Source organism: Drosophila obscura, unplaced genomic scaffold, assembly GCF_018151105.1.
Source record: "Drosophila obscura isolate BZ-5 IFL unplaced genomic scaffold, ASM1815110v1 contig_73, whole genome shotgun sequence".
Lineage (NCBI taxonomy): Eukaryota > Metazoa > Arthropoda > Insecta > Diptera > Drosophilidae > Drosophila > Drosophila obscura.
Window position 1 is genome coordinate 832822 of NW_024542865.1, and position 14592 is coordinate 847413.

At 48.3% G+C, this 14592-nt stretch overlaps 5 protein-coding genes across 7 annotated transcripts; 2 read left to right on the plus strand and 3 right to left on the minus strand.

Annotated features, from left to right (window-relative positions):
* The first annotated feature begins 4938 nt into the window (after positions 1-4938).
* On the plus strand, positions 4939-6165 carry LOC111065140 (coiled-coil-helix-coiled-coil-helix domain-containing protein 2). 2 transcript variants are annotated; one of them, XM_022353141.2, is made up of 2 exons: positions 4939-5145; positions 5456-6165. In XM_022353141.2, exons 1-2 carry the CDS (start codon positions 5099-5101, stop codon positions 5892-5894), a joined length of 486 nt encoding a protein of 161 aa, XP_022208833.1. In that variant the 5' UTR covers positions 4939-5098; the 3' UTR covers positions 5895-6165. The 2 variants fall into 2 exon arrangements, with proteins under 2 accessions (XP_022208833.1, XP_022208834.1); XM_022353142.2 differs by lacking the exon at positions 4939-5145 and adding an exon at positions 5328-5348.
* An 847-nt stretch (positions 6166-7012) lies between these two features.
* Positions 7013-7561, minus strand: LOC111065141 (histone H2B-like). The gene has a single exon (XM_022353143.2). The coding sequence runs from the start codon at positions 7544-7546 to the stop codon at positions 7157-7159; it is 390 nt and encodes a 129-aa protein (XP_022208835.2). The 5' UTR covers positions 7547-7561; the 3' UTR covers positions 7013-7156.
* Positions 7562-8059: 498 nt separating this feature from the next.
* On the plus strand, positions 8060-8951 carry LOC111065139 (histone H1-like). Of its 2 annotated transcripts, none has more exons than XM_022353139.2 (2): positions 8060-8224; positions 8309-8951. In XM_022353139.2, the coding sequence occupies exons 1-2, from the start codon at positions 8110-8112 to the stop codon at positions 8761-8763; spliced, it is 570 nt and encodes a 189-aa protein (XP_022208831.2). In that variant the 5' UTR covers positions 8060-8109; the 3' UTR covers positions 8764-8951. The 2 variants fall into 2 exon arrangements, with proteins under 2 accessions (XP_022208831.2, XP_022208832.2); XM_022353140.2 differs by having other exon boundaries at positions 8139-8224; positions 8274-8951.
* Positions 8952-9162: 211 nt separating this feature from the next.
* LOC111065137 lies at positions 9163-9573 on the minus strand. The gene has a single exon (XM_022353137.2). It carries the CDS (start codon positions 9480-9482, stop codon positions 9267-9269), a length of 216 nt encoding a protein of 71 aa, XP_022208829.2. The 5' UTR covers positions 9483-9573; the 3' UTR covers positions 9163-9266.
* A 30-nt stretch (positions 9574-9603) lies between these two features.
* Positions 9604-14391, minus strand: LOC111065136 (protein xmas-2). Its single transcript, XM_022353136.2, has 4 exons — positions 14311-14391; positions 14101-14237; positions 12488-14045; positions 9604-12424 (listed from the first exon to the last, which is right to left on the minus strand). Exons 2-4 carry the CDS (start codon positions 14130-14132, stop codon positions 9797-9799), a joined length of 4218 nt encoding a protein of 1405 aa, XP_022208828.2. The 5' UTR covers positions 14133-14237; positions 14311-14391; the 3' UTR covers positions 9604-9796.
* Positions 14392-14592: the final 201 nt, after the last annotated feature.

Here is a 14592-nt window from a genome sequence, read left to right on the forward strand (position 1 = left end):
TATTTCGTTTGCGACAGTAGTTGATCACTTTCATTTCGAATCAGATTTACAAACTGCTTTCGATGCAGGCAGTGCAGGTGATTCAACAGTCGACCAGCACACCCATGGGAGAACTTTGAGTTGCAGTCAGAGAGTCAGCCCACACTGTCCACAGGTTGTACCACAGACAGAGAGTCCATTCATTCAGCGAAAACTGTGTGTCATTTAGCAACTATTCAGGCATTGCCATATGCGATAATTACCTGCAACGTAAACAGAAAAATAGAAAGAAACGCAATGCGATCTCGATGTCGATATGAAACTGTTTTGTATGTACTACGTACATGTAAATATACATACATACATGCATACATATGTATATCATTGTCTTCCGCTTCTCAATTGCGCTGATACGTTGTTTACTGCAACTGGATTGCATAAGCTCCAGCTTTAGCTACAGATGGAATGCAATTCAATCAAGCCATACAAATCAATGGGATCGGATCGGATCGTATCAAATGGGATGCTAATGGATAATTCTATATTTGTACATATGTATATACTCGCATGTATGTACATATGTTCATATTGTATGTCTCAATTTGTTCTATCCGCCTGAAACTGGTAGCCACAACACAAGATTCGGGGCCCTTGACTTGTTTTGAAAGGCAGATAAGCGAGAGCCGTTCAAGCTCGGGTCAAGTGCCAAGGCAATCATCTACATTCTAAATAAACATATGTACATATGAGATAGGCCCCTCCACCATTCTTCACACCTCAAGTTTCTGTGGACGCTCAATCCAAGCTTAGTAGAGCCAGCGTAGCGCAGTATTTTTATAGCCTGTCAGAGGGTGACCATCCCATAATTGCTTAAGAAGTTTTCAACGCACAGAAGAACGCACTTTCGACTTCTTACGTTCAAAAACGTTTCTACAAATATGTCTACACAACCAAATAATAAAATCATAGAATTATAGAAGAAAATTGGATGGTTAGGTTCGAGAAACTGAGATTACTCCGGCTATTTTCTTTTAAGATAAACATACGCCATCGACTATATATGCTTCACTGTCATAAAACACGTAACGATCGGTCCCAAGACCCAAAGTGTTGCTGAGAATTGTTTAAAGATTTACGCAGAATGGTAGAAAATATGACAAAAATCGGAACATGTTTGTATTCGTACCGCAGTTCAGCTTTCAAACAAACGAACTGTCGCCAAGGGTATCAAGAACATCGTAGAACCACTGAGAATTCCATGCTACACATTCGTATTTCTATTTTTCCACGACTATAAACAATACACATATACACATACACAATATGCACATATTTATGGATGGCCACACATAATAAACAAATTCGGCAATGGAATATTTGCAAATGTTTATGCCAGATTGTGTAGCGTGATGGTTGGGGGGTAAAATCATTGGGTGGTCGGGCCGGTCCTGTGGTTGGTCCCCATGTCAAGTGGTTTGGAGTAGTAATTAGAATTGTTCCCCCAAACTCAACCTGATAAGCAGCACATATCGAACCGAATTGCGCAATTGCCCCAAAACTGAAGTGGGATTATGAAGAGGGTTAGTATAATATGAATAATGATGCTTAAGTACACCATGGGACGATCCTTATTGTTTGTTTGTTAATAGACTATATGTACATAGGTGGATTAGTTGAAGGGAAAATAATGTAAAGCTATAACTCACAATAAAGTGAGTTCTATGTATTATACACTTGAAAATTATTTTTAGAAAATTATCAATCCAATAAGAGAACAATTAAACAAATTCCTTCATTCAGATAACTACTCAACTGATAAGAATATTTTATTGGCTTTGCTGCCATTTTTCTAAGCATTCAAAATGAATGGACTATATACTATAGTTAATCCACAATAGTTTCATATTAATTGATAGAGTTTCGGTGCCTTTGAATGGCAACTACTTCTGGTACAATGGCACTCGGTACCTGGTACTTATAGTATGATTATCCCTATAATCGTATAGTTATTCTTAACGGAGGTGATTCATTCTGATTTTAGAAGAACTTCAAAAGAGGTAATGAAGTTAACAATGAAGATTATATACCCTATCACTGATTGCTAGCGGATTTTACTTGACTTTAATGGAACTGCATGAATACAAAAAAGGTTATAAAAATATTGAAACGAAACTTGTATAGAAATATTAGCTTTTAGTGAATTCTTATTAATTTTTAAACTCTATTTGGTATACTATGACCTTTAAAAGACTTAACCTTTTATTTTGTATTATTATTCTGTCAGTAGTTTAGCCCATTCGCTTAATAGAGCGATCAAGCGGATTGATTAAGTCAATTCACCCACCCAAATCAGTTTGATTTCAATACGAATCTGATAAATGAAAGCAAAAGTGATAGGTCCAGTGAAGCGATAATACAAGTACCTCTGCCTCCTAGACGGCGCCCACCCCGAAATTCCACCTGGGGATCGGTCATTGATAAGCCCACAAACGTACCCGGACGTGGGGGTACTACATACTACGTATACATATATACATACATATATATGAGTACATATTTATGTAGTATTTTTATACTTTTGGTGCCAGCGAGTAATTAATTCATGTTTTTCAATAACTTTTTTTTATACGTTAGTATCTCATTCTCTCTCTCTCTCTCTCACTCTCTCTTTTAGTCGTAGCCTGTTTCACTCTATCGCTGAGTGGGTAGTTATTTTTGGTATGGAATTAATAAGCCCCTCCACCTCATCCCAGACAATATAGTGAGGGAAGTAGGGGTTGCAGGCGTTATTGTTGCGATTGATTGGTCCGAACAAAAAATAAAAATAAAAGCATTCACTCAAGTGGTTTCTCCTGGGGGCTTTATCATATGGACTTTTGGGACTTGGCAGTGGGTGGGTATGGGTGGGGTTCGGTCGGTGGAGGCGTCGAATTATCGCTTGTATGACATAAATCCATCGATCGATTCTGGCGAACTTTCCCTATCGAAGGAATTTGGCTGCGCCTACGATAAGGCCATTTTTGAAGAGGGGACAGTGCAGAAAGTGGGAAACACGATCGGTTCGTAACGATAGCGGACGAGAGCCTAGATAACCTTGAAATTGATTTGACGCAAGGCCGCATATCATCATACTATCCATACGTATGTATATCCCCATTTTCTGTGACCGCACGTGCGTGTCACCCCACCAAGGGCCAAGGGGGGTGGCCTGACCGGCCCCACAATCGATATCCATAACCGTTAATGACTGGAATGTGTGGCTCTCCATTTAAAATACAGATGCAGAGGCAGAGGCAGAGGCAGAGGCGGAGAGAGAGATGGATAATCAATGGGAATTGTTTAAATATTTAAGCATATGTACATAACCCAGCAGGGCAAGCTTAAACACGCCCACCCACGCTCGGTCAGGTCAGCTTTTGCGGGGGTGTTGCATAGAAAAATACTGTAAAAGAGAGAGAGAGACAGAGGGAGAGGAGTGGTAAACTGTGTCAGTCTGCTTCCGCACACACACTCATGGACGAAAAACTGACACAGAGAATGGCAATACATGGTCTGAAAGAAATTCCCATACCCTGTCCGGGCCACCTTGCAAAATCCTCTCACTCTCGCAAAAAATAAAACGTGGGAGTGACGGCAAAAACGGGACCACTCCGGAGGGTGCTGTGACGTGGGCGAAGCTCCTCGTCTGATTACGATTGTGTAATCTAATGGTAGAGCGCACACCCAAAGAGCTTTCGAGAATAGGGCATACATACGAGTGCGATGGAGTAATCGTGGGTATCGTAACCAGCCGCAACGCCGGTGAACTTATCAAAGTCATGCGTATGAAATTGCTGTAAAAAGCTGCGTCTGGGCTGGCTGGGGTTCGTTTGGGTTTGAGCTTCTCCAGTTTGCTGGTTCCGTATTTGAGTCGGGCCATGAATGCCCTTGAGTTTGTCCTTTTTGAGCAGCGGATAGCGGCAGAGGCTGGCGCAGACGCCGCCACATTCACAGTGGTAGCAGCGACAACAGCTGTTATACGCTGCGCATGTTAACTGCTTTGGCTTTGCCGCCTGGTATAACAGTTTATCCAGCATGGCAGCAGTAGCAGCCGGAGAGAGAGAGAGAGATATATAAAGAGCGACGGTGACAAGCGTAGGAGGCTCGTCACCGGCGTGCGCATATCTCACCCAGCTACATCCAAATATATGTACATATGTATACATATATACGCGCGTGTAAGAGCTTGGAAGTATCGGGGTATGTGTGTATGTATGTGTGTGTGTAGGTTGCACGTGCTTCCATTGAGCGCTCCATGACCCCACCCACCACATGAACCAGTGGCCAGTTCGATTGATGATGCAAGCTCCTGCCTCAGTTACATTATTCTATTAATAGCCGTAAATTTCAGACGCATGCGCCTCGCCGTCCAGCGTGTCCTGTCAAAAGGTTAATTAAAGGTGAATCCACATGTCAGTCCATTACCGACCGTCGCCACAGGTTGCTGGCCAAAAATCTGTAAATATGTATGTAGTATATAGGTACAGTGTATACGTAATTACAAGCAAAGAAAGTTGTGTCCGTTGAGGGATTATGTTGACATGCATACAAATGGCAGTTTCATTAACAAGGCTGCCACTACGCTAAAACAAAGATTACAACATTTCGTCGAAATGCTGCCGTACTGGTGAAAAAAGATCAACCATTTTAGTATTTTGTATAGTATTTTATAGCAATTTTGGTAACATAACAGCAACATTCAAAGAAAAGATGGATTGAGAACGCAATTTGAAATAAACTTTAAATAATATAATGTGCTGTATACAAATATTATTTATAGTATTTCTAGTATTGCTTGTACTGCAACACACTGATCAGCAGTGGGACCGTATAGTCTGTGTACCAGGTTGGTATAAGTCGGGAAAATACCAAAACTATCGCCAGCCAGGGCCGCTATCGATAAAACACACTGCGCACAAGCAGGCCGAAGTTTCTCGTCGAATTGGAATTTCACTTAAAAGATTTGCTGGCACGTCAGACAAACAGACAAAACATAAACAGCAACAGTGACAGAAGTGAATTTTTCGCTAGAAGTATTTTATTAAATTTTAAATCAAACAACGCAACTAAATCAAAGAAAATGGTTCGCCGTGGACGTTCAGCCAGCCCCCCACCATCCGTTAGACGGTAAGTTGGTGAAGAAAATATATTGGACAAAGAAACGCAGCAACACGCAGTGTGCAGCGTTGGGGCATCCAATTGGCCAAGGGAAGAGGAAGCGGCATGAAATTGGCATTGGCTAGAACTTAGTTTCATAACCAGAGCCGATTCGGATCTTCTTCTTATCGCCAGTCGACTTCTGGAACTTCCCTTGGACCGAAATGGCTAAGGTTACGTAACCTAGAAAAAGAGAGGGCACAAAGAAAATAAGATGTTTCCGTGCAAAGTCCACACAAAACAATGAAACTAATTATGTTTTCTTTTTATATCCCAATAGGTCTGCTCCGGCACCCGCTCGTGCTGCCGCCCCAGTGCCGGCACGTGCTGCTGCTCCACCAGCGCCGCCAGCACCCATGGCCGCTCCACCTTCGGCCGTCGGCATGCCGGCGCCCCAGCAGCCCTCGATGTTCCAGCAAATGGCCGCCACCGCCGGCGGCGTTGCAGTTGGCTCTGCCATCGGCCACACCGTGGGCCACGGCCTCACATCCCTGTTCAGCGGCTCTGGCGACAAGGAAGCAGCGGCCCCAGCACCTGCTGCCGCAGCGCCCCAGCAACAGCAGCCGTACTTCGCTCAGCAGCCCAACGAACCTCAGGGTGCCTGCGCCTGGGAGATCAAACAGTTCATCCAGTGCGCCCAGGGCCAATCGGATCTGACGCTGTGCGAGGGATTCAATGAGGCGCTGAGGCAGTGCAAGACTCAGAATCATATGCAGTAGAGAAGCTGGAAGACAATACAACAACAAAAACATGCTTGAGAGAACACCCCCTCGTACACACCATCCCCGCCCCGTCACCAACTACATCTACAGACGGACGGACGGCGTAATATGTTGAGCTAAAGTTGTTTGTTGTTGGTTTTTTTTTCGTTAGTTTTAATTGTTTAACCCGAATGCAGAAAAGGATGAAAATTGTTTAAACCGTAGTGCAAAATATTGTTCAATAGAAACCCCCATTGGCAGCAGCCCCATCGCTGTCGATAAAAAAATACCAAAATTGTGTTTTCTTTGTTTTCTTCTGGATTATGAAAATCGTCTAATGAATGCTGCACATTTTGCACCCAATTGTGAAATGGATTGGGGGAAATTGACCAATAACGAAAAAATAGATTATGCCCCCCACCCATGAAAATGCTCTTCTTAAAATAGACTAATTTACTCATTTCCCCCGATTTCTCGTCACGTGCAATTGTGTTTTTATTTCGTAGAATCTTTCGTTTGTTTTGGTGAAAATTTGTGGGGAAGGGGAGCTTGCAACGCAAACAAAAGCGTTAATGGTAAACATGTTTACGTGCAAGCTAAGTGGAAAATATTTATATATTCTATATATGTATAGAGTGTGGAAGTATATAATGCATTGGTGCAGCAGGTGCTGTCTATTGCCTTTATAAGTGCTATGCAGGTTCTTATGTACATATGGACATTCAAATGTTGCTTGCTGTGATGTAGACTTCTGTTTCGTTTATTTATTTACGTGTGATTACCTCACTTTGGAAGCTACTTTCTATTTGTATTTGCATCGGATTATATGTAGGCATATGTAGGAACAATCAATGGAAAACCAAGTTATATGAGTACATATTACATAGCTGACACAGGAACGTTCGAAAGTGCGCTGCCGCTCACGTACACCTACATATATAACAGTGCTTGGCACCCCAATGCAGTTTTAAGTTTTGCCTGCTGTCTACGCACTGCAAAACATTTGAATGTGTGCGTGCCGATCACTGCTGCTGTGGAGGTATTAAAAGCTTTGTTTTCCAGAGCTACTTTAACGGCATGCACATGCATGCACATATTTGTACCGTTTGTCTTAAGATTTGCATACAAATTAAAGGTTTCACATATATATTCATTTATTTCTTATTTGTTTCTTAGTATATTAAATGACTAACGTTTTTGGCCCTGCCAAACAAGAGCCTAATTGGGTTGCAATTTACTCGTACATTCCTTATTTTAATCTGCAGTGATGTGAAAAACATTTACTTGGAGCTGGTGTACTTGGTGACGGCCTTGGTGCCCTCACTAACGGCATGCTTGGCCAGCTCTCCCGGCAGCAGTAGACGCACAGACGTTTGGATTTCGCGACTTGTGATGGTGCTCTTTTTGTTGTAGTGACCCAAACGCGATGCTTCGGAGGCAATGCGCTCGAATAAGTCATTGACCAAGCTGTTCATGACGCCCATCGCCCTCGATGACACCCCAGTGTCTGGATGGACTTGCTTCAGCACTTTGTAGATATAGATGGAATAGCTCTCCTTCCGGGCCTTGCGCCTCTTTTTGTTTTCGCCAGTGTTGATGCTCTTCTGTGCCTTTCCAGCCTTCTTGCTTGCGCTCCCAGCTCCAGCTCCAGCTCCAGTTTTCGGCGGCATTTTTTTCTTTCACATAAGTTTCACAATTTCAAAATTTACTCAACACTCGCACTACGTTTGCTGTGTGAGAAGTGAATTCAATGCGCTTAGGGTTATACTTTTTTTCGAGCAATCTATTCAGGTTTAATGCAAAGGGGAGGGACCTCGCCCTCCCCGGCTCCCATCCATCGGCTGCAGCAGCCTGGGCGTCCGCAACGAAGAGGAGTTGAAACACCAATAGGGAAAATATTTATTGAAAGAGTACTTCGGATCCCCAAGCTACTCGGAATAGATAAAGGATTGGAAATGTGCATAACTCTTTTTTATAGATTATTTAGTGGTGCTAAAAAGAACCGATGGCTTTATGGTTAGAAGTACATGGTTAGTACACGACCGAACTCTCTCTTGAACTCCATTCCATAGTATTGGTATTGGTATTTGTGTTTTTGTTTTTGTTTGGGAGTATTGGTGAGTGCCCAGCCGTAAGCTGACTTTGGGCATCGCTGCACTATATAATAGATCAGCAAATCGTCTGGCCACTTAATGTTTGTTCAGAAGTGTACGTGAATTGTGTTATGTGAAAAATGACCCGAACTAAGGCGACTGCTCGTTTCTCGAACTTTGGTGGGGCGACAAGCGACAAACCAACTTACAGGGCCGCGCGAAAAAGTGTTCCGCCCGACGTTAGATCATTTTGGGGTAAAGCAAATGCAAAATTCAACTTTAATTAAATTAAATTTAATTCTAGTTGCATTTCTTTTTGATTTTTGTCTGTTTCTGCAGCCGAAAATTTCGAGTCGCGGATGTCTGCTGCTCCGTCACCAACTGCTTCTACAAAGAACTCCCCAATTGCGCCATCACATCCCCCAACCCAGGAAATGGTGGACGCTTCGATTAAAAACTTAAATGGACGTGGTGGCTCTTCGTTTCTGGCGATCAAAAAGTATATTACGGCCGAATACAAATGCGATGCCCAGAAACTGGCTCCACTTATCAAGAAGTATTTGAAGGCGGCCGTTGCCAATGGAAAGCTGATCCAAGCAACGGGCACAGGTGCATCTGGCTCGTTCAAAATGTCCGCATCTGTGGAGAAGAAAGCGAAAGGTATGAAGTTGCCGTCACCCAAGACGTTGCCAAGCCCCAAAAAGGCAGCCAGAGTCGCTGACAAGAAGCCAAATGCCAAAATGTCAGACGCAGCCAAGAAGAAACGCAAGGCGCGGATGATGCAAATTCTCTAGCTGCAGCGGCGTCTGCCAAGTCCAAGAAGATAACAAAAAAAAAAACAGCTCCTCCCGCCACAACGTAAAGGAGAAGACGCCGAAAGCAAAGACGACCAAAGATGGCCAAGCCGCAGAATGTGAAAATGCACGAGAGATGGTCCGTAAATAAAATATTAGATGTGTAGCACATCTGGAAATGACTTAAGCCCTTCTCAGGGCTACTAAACTTTATCCGAAGAGATACAAAATTATTATTATTCAATTTAGTTCAATTATGTACATACAATGTACATATGTACATATGTATGTACGAGTAAGGGATACTAAAGATGAAATGGTTTAGTAATGGTCTGCAAACTGCAAAAGATAGTCCCCGTTTTGGGTGTCACCAATGGCTTTAATTAATCTGGAAACACGGAATTGAATTGTTTAACGAACTGGACGGCAGCATGGATTGGGTGTATAAGTGTGTAGATGTTTAAGTAGTTGAGTTCCACTCCATTTGCTTCCACTCCTTCCACTCACTCGCACCGCACGTCGTACGAGTCGCAGTGGCCACGGTCCGATTGGAGGGTGTAGAACAGGGCCAAACATACGCCTAAAATGACAAGGAAGACAACCAGCCAGTAGACGATACGCCAGAAGGGCCAATATGAGACCTTTGGCTCTCGTGACTGCACACTATCAACGCTGCGCTGCGTGTTTGGCGGTCGCCTGTATCTTATTCGGTTGCTCATTTTGCCAGAGTCTCAGAGCCTGAGTTCCAATATTTCTAGACAGAGCTTCTCCACCTGTCATCTGCTGTAGTTTGATTAGATTCCAGCCGCCAGCTCGATTGGGAATTGGTCTGGATTGGTCTGCTCTTAAATTTGTTTATTAACTAATTATTAATTGTTTACTAGCTACGAACAAAATAGAAAAAAAGGTTCCTCCTTTTTGGTGAAACTGTCAGCCATGTAAAACCCATAAAAAGAAGTACAATTGGGATGGGGATCGGTGGACAGACTACACAGAACTCGACATACAGGCGGCACTCGTACATTCGAGGAACTTAAATTAAATCTAGCTGGCGTCGCTGGCGCTTGGGACAATTCTCAGCATCGTTGTACTTCTGTTGTGGATGCTCCGATGATTCGCTGGTATAGCTGGTGTCGCTGCTGTGGCTGCGGCTGCGGCTGCTGCTGCTGCAGGCTTCCAGGCTGTGGCTGCGGCTGCTGCTGCAGGTTTCCAGGCTGCGTGCCGCATTGAGCTCCCTCAGGCGGCGGCGCTGCTCAGTCCGTTTGGCACAATTGGACAGGACGCGCTCTGCATTGCTGACAATCTCATCGAAGTCGAGCACCTCCTTGGGCGGTGCGGGCTCCGGCGCCGCGACAGGTGGTTCGGGTGAGCCCGGCTCGGGCTGCTGAAAATCGTAGTACCACGACGACTGGAAGCAGTGCTTCATGGTGTGGTCCCTGATGACAATGGCCTTGGGCAGTTGCGGCTCGCGGCGCAGCACAAACTGCAGCCGCTCCATGGCCAACAGCTGCGTTAGGCCGAGGAAGTCCGGCTCCCTTTCGAGGCAGCCAATGGCATGCAGGCAGATGGACTCCACCAGATCCTCCTGCTGGCTGAGCTGGACATATTCCAGCAGCCACTGGCAGTAGTCCTCGTGCTGATCGATGCGCGACGGCACCGCGGGCATCGACTGCATCGGAGGCAGCTTGGCCAGCTCCAGCAGCTGGACAATGCGGCAGCGCTGCTCCGGTTGCTCCCATCCGGGCTCAAAGTACTCCAGACGGCTAGTTGGCAGTAGCTCCAGATCAGACAAGCGCTCGACGAACGGACGCAGATCCTGGGGAAACTGAATACAATGCTGCAAATCCTCGCCGGCCACCACCTGCAGCCGACGCACTGCCTCATTGTACAATTCGACGCAGAACTGCGGCGACTCACGGCTCTTGCATCGTATGGTCTGGTCCGCGAATGCCGCATGTCTGAGGCGCCGGAACAGCTCCGGGCCCAGGTTGTTGACAAGGAATCCGCGCATCTCTGCCTGGCGGAGCAGACCGTCGCGGGTGCGTTGCGGCTGCTGGGCCAGGAACTTGAGCGCCGACTGCAGCACCGACATCAGCTGAGTGCGCTGCGACGCAGATTCTGCACGCAGGCAGAAGATCCGCCAGGATTGCAGCCCCAGCTGATCGAGCTGCAGCCACTGCGCCAGCTCCTCCTCGATTGGCGCCGTCGCGTGCTTCGGATACTGCAGGACCAGGGCCGCAAGGGCGCAACGACTCTCCTGGATGAGGGACCTGAGACGAGGGGGGATCTCCTGCAGGTTGGAGAAGCTGGCAAAGCAAACGATGCCATCGGCTTGGGCCCAGCTTGAGGGATCCTGGCCAGCTCGTGTCTTCAGCACACTGAGCGCCACGCCATGGCCCACGCCACGTATATAGCCGCCTGACTCCGGCCCTGCGTTCGGTTCGTCTGCTGTCAGCTGCAGCGGCTGTCGCTGCAGGAGTCCTCGGTCCAGGTTGTATTCAAACTTCAGTCCGTCCTCGCCCTCGGGTAGGGAGAGCAGCAGCTTGTAGTAGCGTCGCGCATCCGGCAGTTCCTGCGGCAGATACTGGCCCAGCACCTTCCAGAGATCCAGCTTCAGCGAGCCGCCGCGATCCCCCATGCCGGTCAGCAGCTGGTTGTAGTTGCAGGCCTCCCCCTGCCGATAGCGACGCATGAGACGCAGCGAGTCCTCCACGCATCGCTCGTTCACCAGTCGCTCGGGATTCTCGGCCCCAAAGCTGAGCGGCAGCTGGTTGAACAGCGTGTCCTTCTGCTGCTGCACGCGACGGAAGTCGCGCCATCGGCGCCAGTAGATGCGCATCAGACTCATCTCGTAGATGGACTTCTGGAGCTCGCGCTCCACCAGCGCACCGGTGATGCTGTCCACAGTCTGATCAAAGTATCGGTGGGCCCGCTGCTCCAGCATCAGCTGCCCGGCGCAGACACTGTGCAGCGTCTCCTCGAACAGTTGCTCGTACAGGCGGTGCGACTGGATCTCCAGTCGGCTCTTGCGCTGCTGCAGCTCCAAGTGTTGCTGCTCCCGACGCTGCCTGTCCTGCTGGTAGAGCGTCTCTTGCATTTGCTGCGCCTGCTGCTGCCTTCGCTGCTGCTCCGCCTCCTGCTCGTGCCGGCGACGCAGCAGCTCCGCCTCCTGCTCTTGCTCCCGCTGCTGGCGCACGCGCTCCGCTTCCGCAGCCTTGGCTGCCTGGAGGGCCATCAGTTCGGCCTCACGCTGCTTGGCCGCAGCTATAGCCTGCTGCAGAGCCATCATCCTGGCCTCCTCCTGAGCCCTCTGGGCGTGCTGTTGGCGCTGTTGTTCTGCCTGTGCCACAGCCGCTGCCTCCTGCATCTCCTGCATTTCCTGCGCCCTCGATTTGGGCAGTGAAAAGCTGAAGCCTCCCGCTGAAGCCGCCGCCGGCTGCATGGGCACCTTAAACAAGTTGCTGTCCCTCTGAGGTGGCAGGGATTCCTCCTCGGGCTCCTGGTTGGGCATCTGATCCTTGGCCGACCAGGCGCTCCTCTTTAGCATTTGGTGAGCATTGAAGCTGTCGTGCGGACGATGACTCCTGTAGAGGCTCTTTGGCGGCAGTGGCTCGCCGCAGATGCATTCGCCCACGCTCTGATATCGCTTCGACTCCACCAGCTGAAGCAAAAGCATAAGCAGAGGAATTAATGATCGAACTCGGGCACGTTAGCGTTAACTCACCTCCAGCTGTCGCTCGAGCTTGTATTCCACCTCTGGATTGTCCATTCTGGTGAGGACAACGCGACTGTCCTGGTTGATCTCCAGACCATAATGCTGGACAAAGTGGGCGGCCTCCTGCTGGCTCTCACAGGCCAGCATCTGAGTCACATAGGCGAGGGGCAGCGAGGAGACCTCGTTCTTGCGCGGCGCCCGATAGCCCTGGATGAGGCGGTGCAGGGCAAGGACGCGCAGGCGGGTGAAATACCGCACGAGAATGCAGGCGCTCAGATAGCTGGTCTCCGGATGCTTTAGCAGCTGGAAGAAGCGCACAAAATTGGTGTCCTGCAGCGACAGATAGAACTGGATGGCCTGCCGAATTTCCGGGCAGGTCTGCAGCTCGGCGGGCAGCTGGCCCACGTCCCACAGGAAGTTGGCATCCGCCAGATTCAGCAGGACAATGTAGCCCCGAAACTCGGCCTCCCTGGGGCACTGCACCCCCTTCAGCCGCAGGTCGTGGTACATGTACTTGAGCGTCTGCAGGCACTTGGTGAGATTGTCCGCATTGATTTTGCTGTCGAAGACGCTCGGATCCTCGGCCACCAGACGACCGGCACAGTGGATGTGGAAGCGGGCACACTGCTCCACCAGCTTGACGGCGCCCAGGGAGCAGAGCTCCTGCTGCGTGATCTCCTTGCGAATGGAGCGTGTGCGGTCCCACACAAAGTGGAACCAATCGCCCAGCGGCTCCCGGTTGATGTCCATGATCTCGTGCATGAGGTAGCTCATGGTCATGTGCAGCGCGGACTCGCCGCGCAGTTCGTGCGGCAGCGGCGTCTCCTGGTCGGCACTGCTGCGGGAATATTGCTTGAGGGCCAGCTCATGGCAGATGAGGCCACCGGGCTGACGCGACAGAGAGTCGGGCTGCATCTCAAACACGGACACCTGGCGCTGAAATTCGCGCAGCAAGCGCTCCTTCTCAGGGCACATGTCCGGGCAGTAGCCCTGCGTGCTGCCCGACCACTGCAGATCCAGCTGACGGTTTAGCTGCTGGTTCAGGCGCAGCAGTTTGTCCCGTGCATCGAGCACCCGATACTTTTCCTCGCTAGTGTGCGCCGGCCGACACATCACAGCCTCCAGCTCCTGTGCGTAGGCCTTGGAGTGTGCGGGCGGCGGCAGCGGCGGTCGCTCTCTACGTTCGCTGTGGGCCTGGGCCTGGGACTGGGATGGCTGGGATCTGTTGCCAGAATGCTCGGCAGCCAATTTGTTGGACTTGGACGGCTGGTACTCGTTTGGCCAGCCGCCGCTTAGGGCATTCAGTTCGGCCTGCACTTCGGGATCCACCCACTGCTCTGTCTTTTGGGCCGGGGCCGTCTCGTTCTCGGCATAGGTCATGTGGAACTCGTGGCCGTTGTAGACGTTGCCCTCGTGCAGTGCCAGCTCTGCCTCATCCTCGGTGGCGTAGCTGACGGTGCAGGTCATGCGACTCGGCCGGAGCACAAAATTTACCAAGTTTCCGAAGCGCCCGAAATGTGTGCGGGCCACGAATTTGTCCAGGAACAATTCGGGTATATCGGTGCATCTGTGGGATACATCAGTTTATCGGACTTACAAATGGACAAAAGGACTTGACTTACAGTATACTTTTATAGTTTAAGGCGCCTTCCATTGGATTTCTTTCGCTTTTTAATTTTTTACAATCACAAACAAAACACCGGCATTAGCGATGGCAGTTTAATAAGCGCGCAAATTAATTCATCAGCCTCTGTGGAACCTATTAATTAAGATTGATCAATATTTTATCTATGCCTTGCATACCTCATAGCTATACACATTTGACAGTTTACCTTTTCCAGCCGGATATTATTATAAAATAAAACCCCAAGAAACAGCTTTCAAAATTTGCTCATCCGTCAGACTATCGCATATCGAAAGGCTACAACGGTTAACCCATTGTCGACCAGTGGGATTTTCAATATCGTGCGTTTATTGCAAAGCAAATAAAAGGAAACTTGAAATTTTTAGAGAAGTTCAGGTAAAAAATATCGTGGTAAGAAAAATGTATAAGCCGCAATATTTTGCGCGGTTCAACTCAAGTTGTCCCACGTTCACCTGTTTAAATAGAGGGG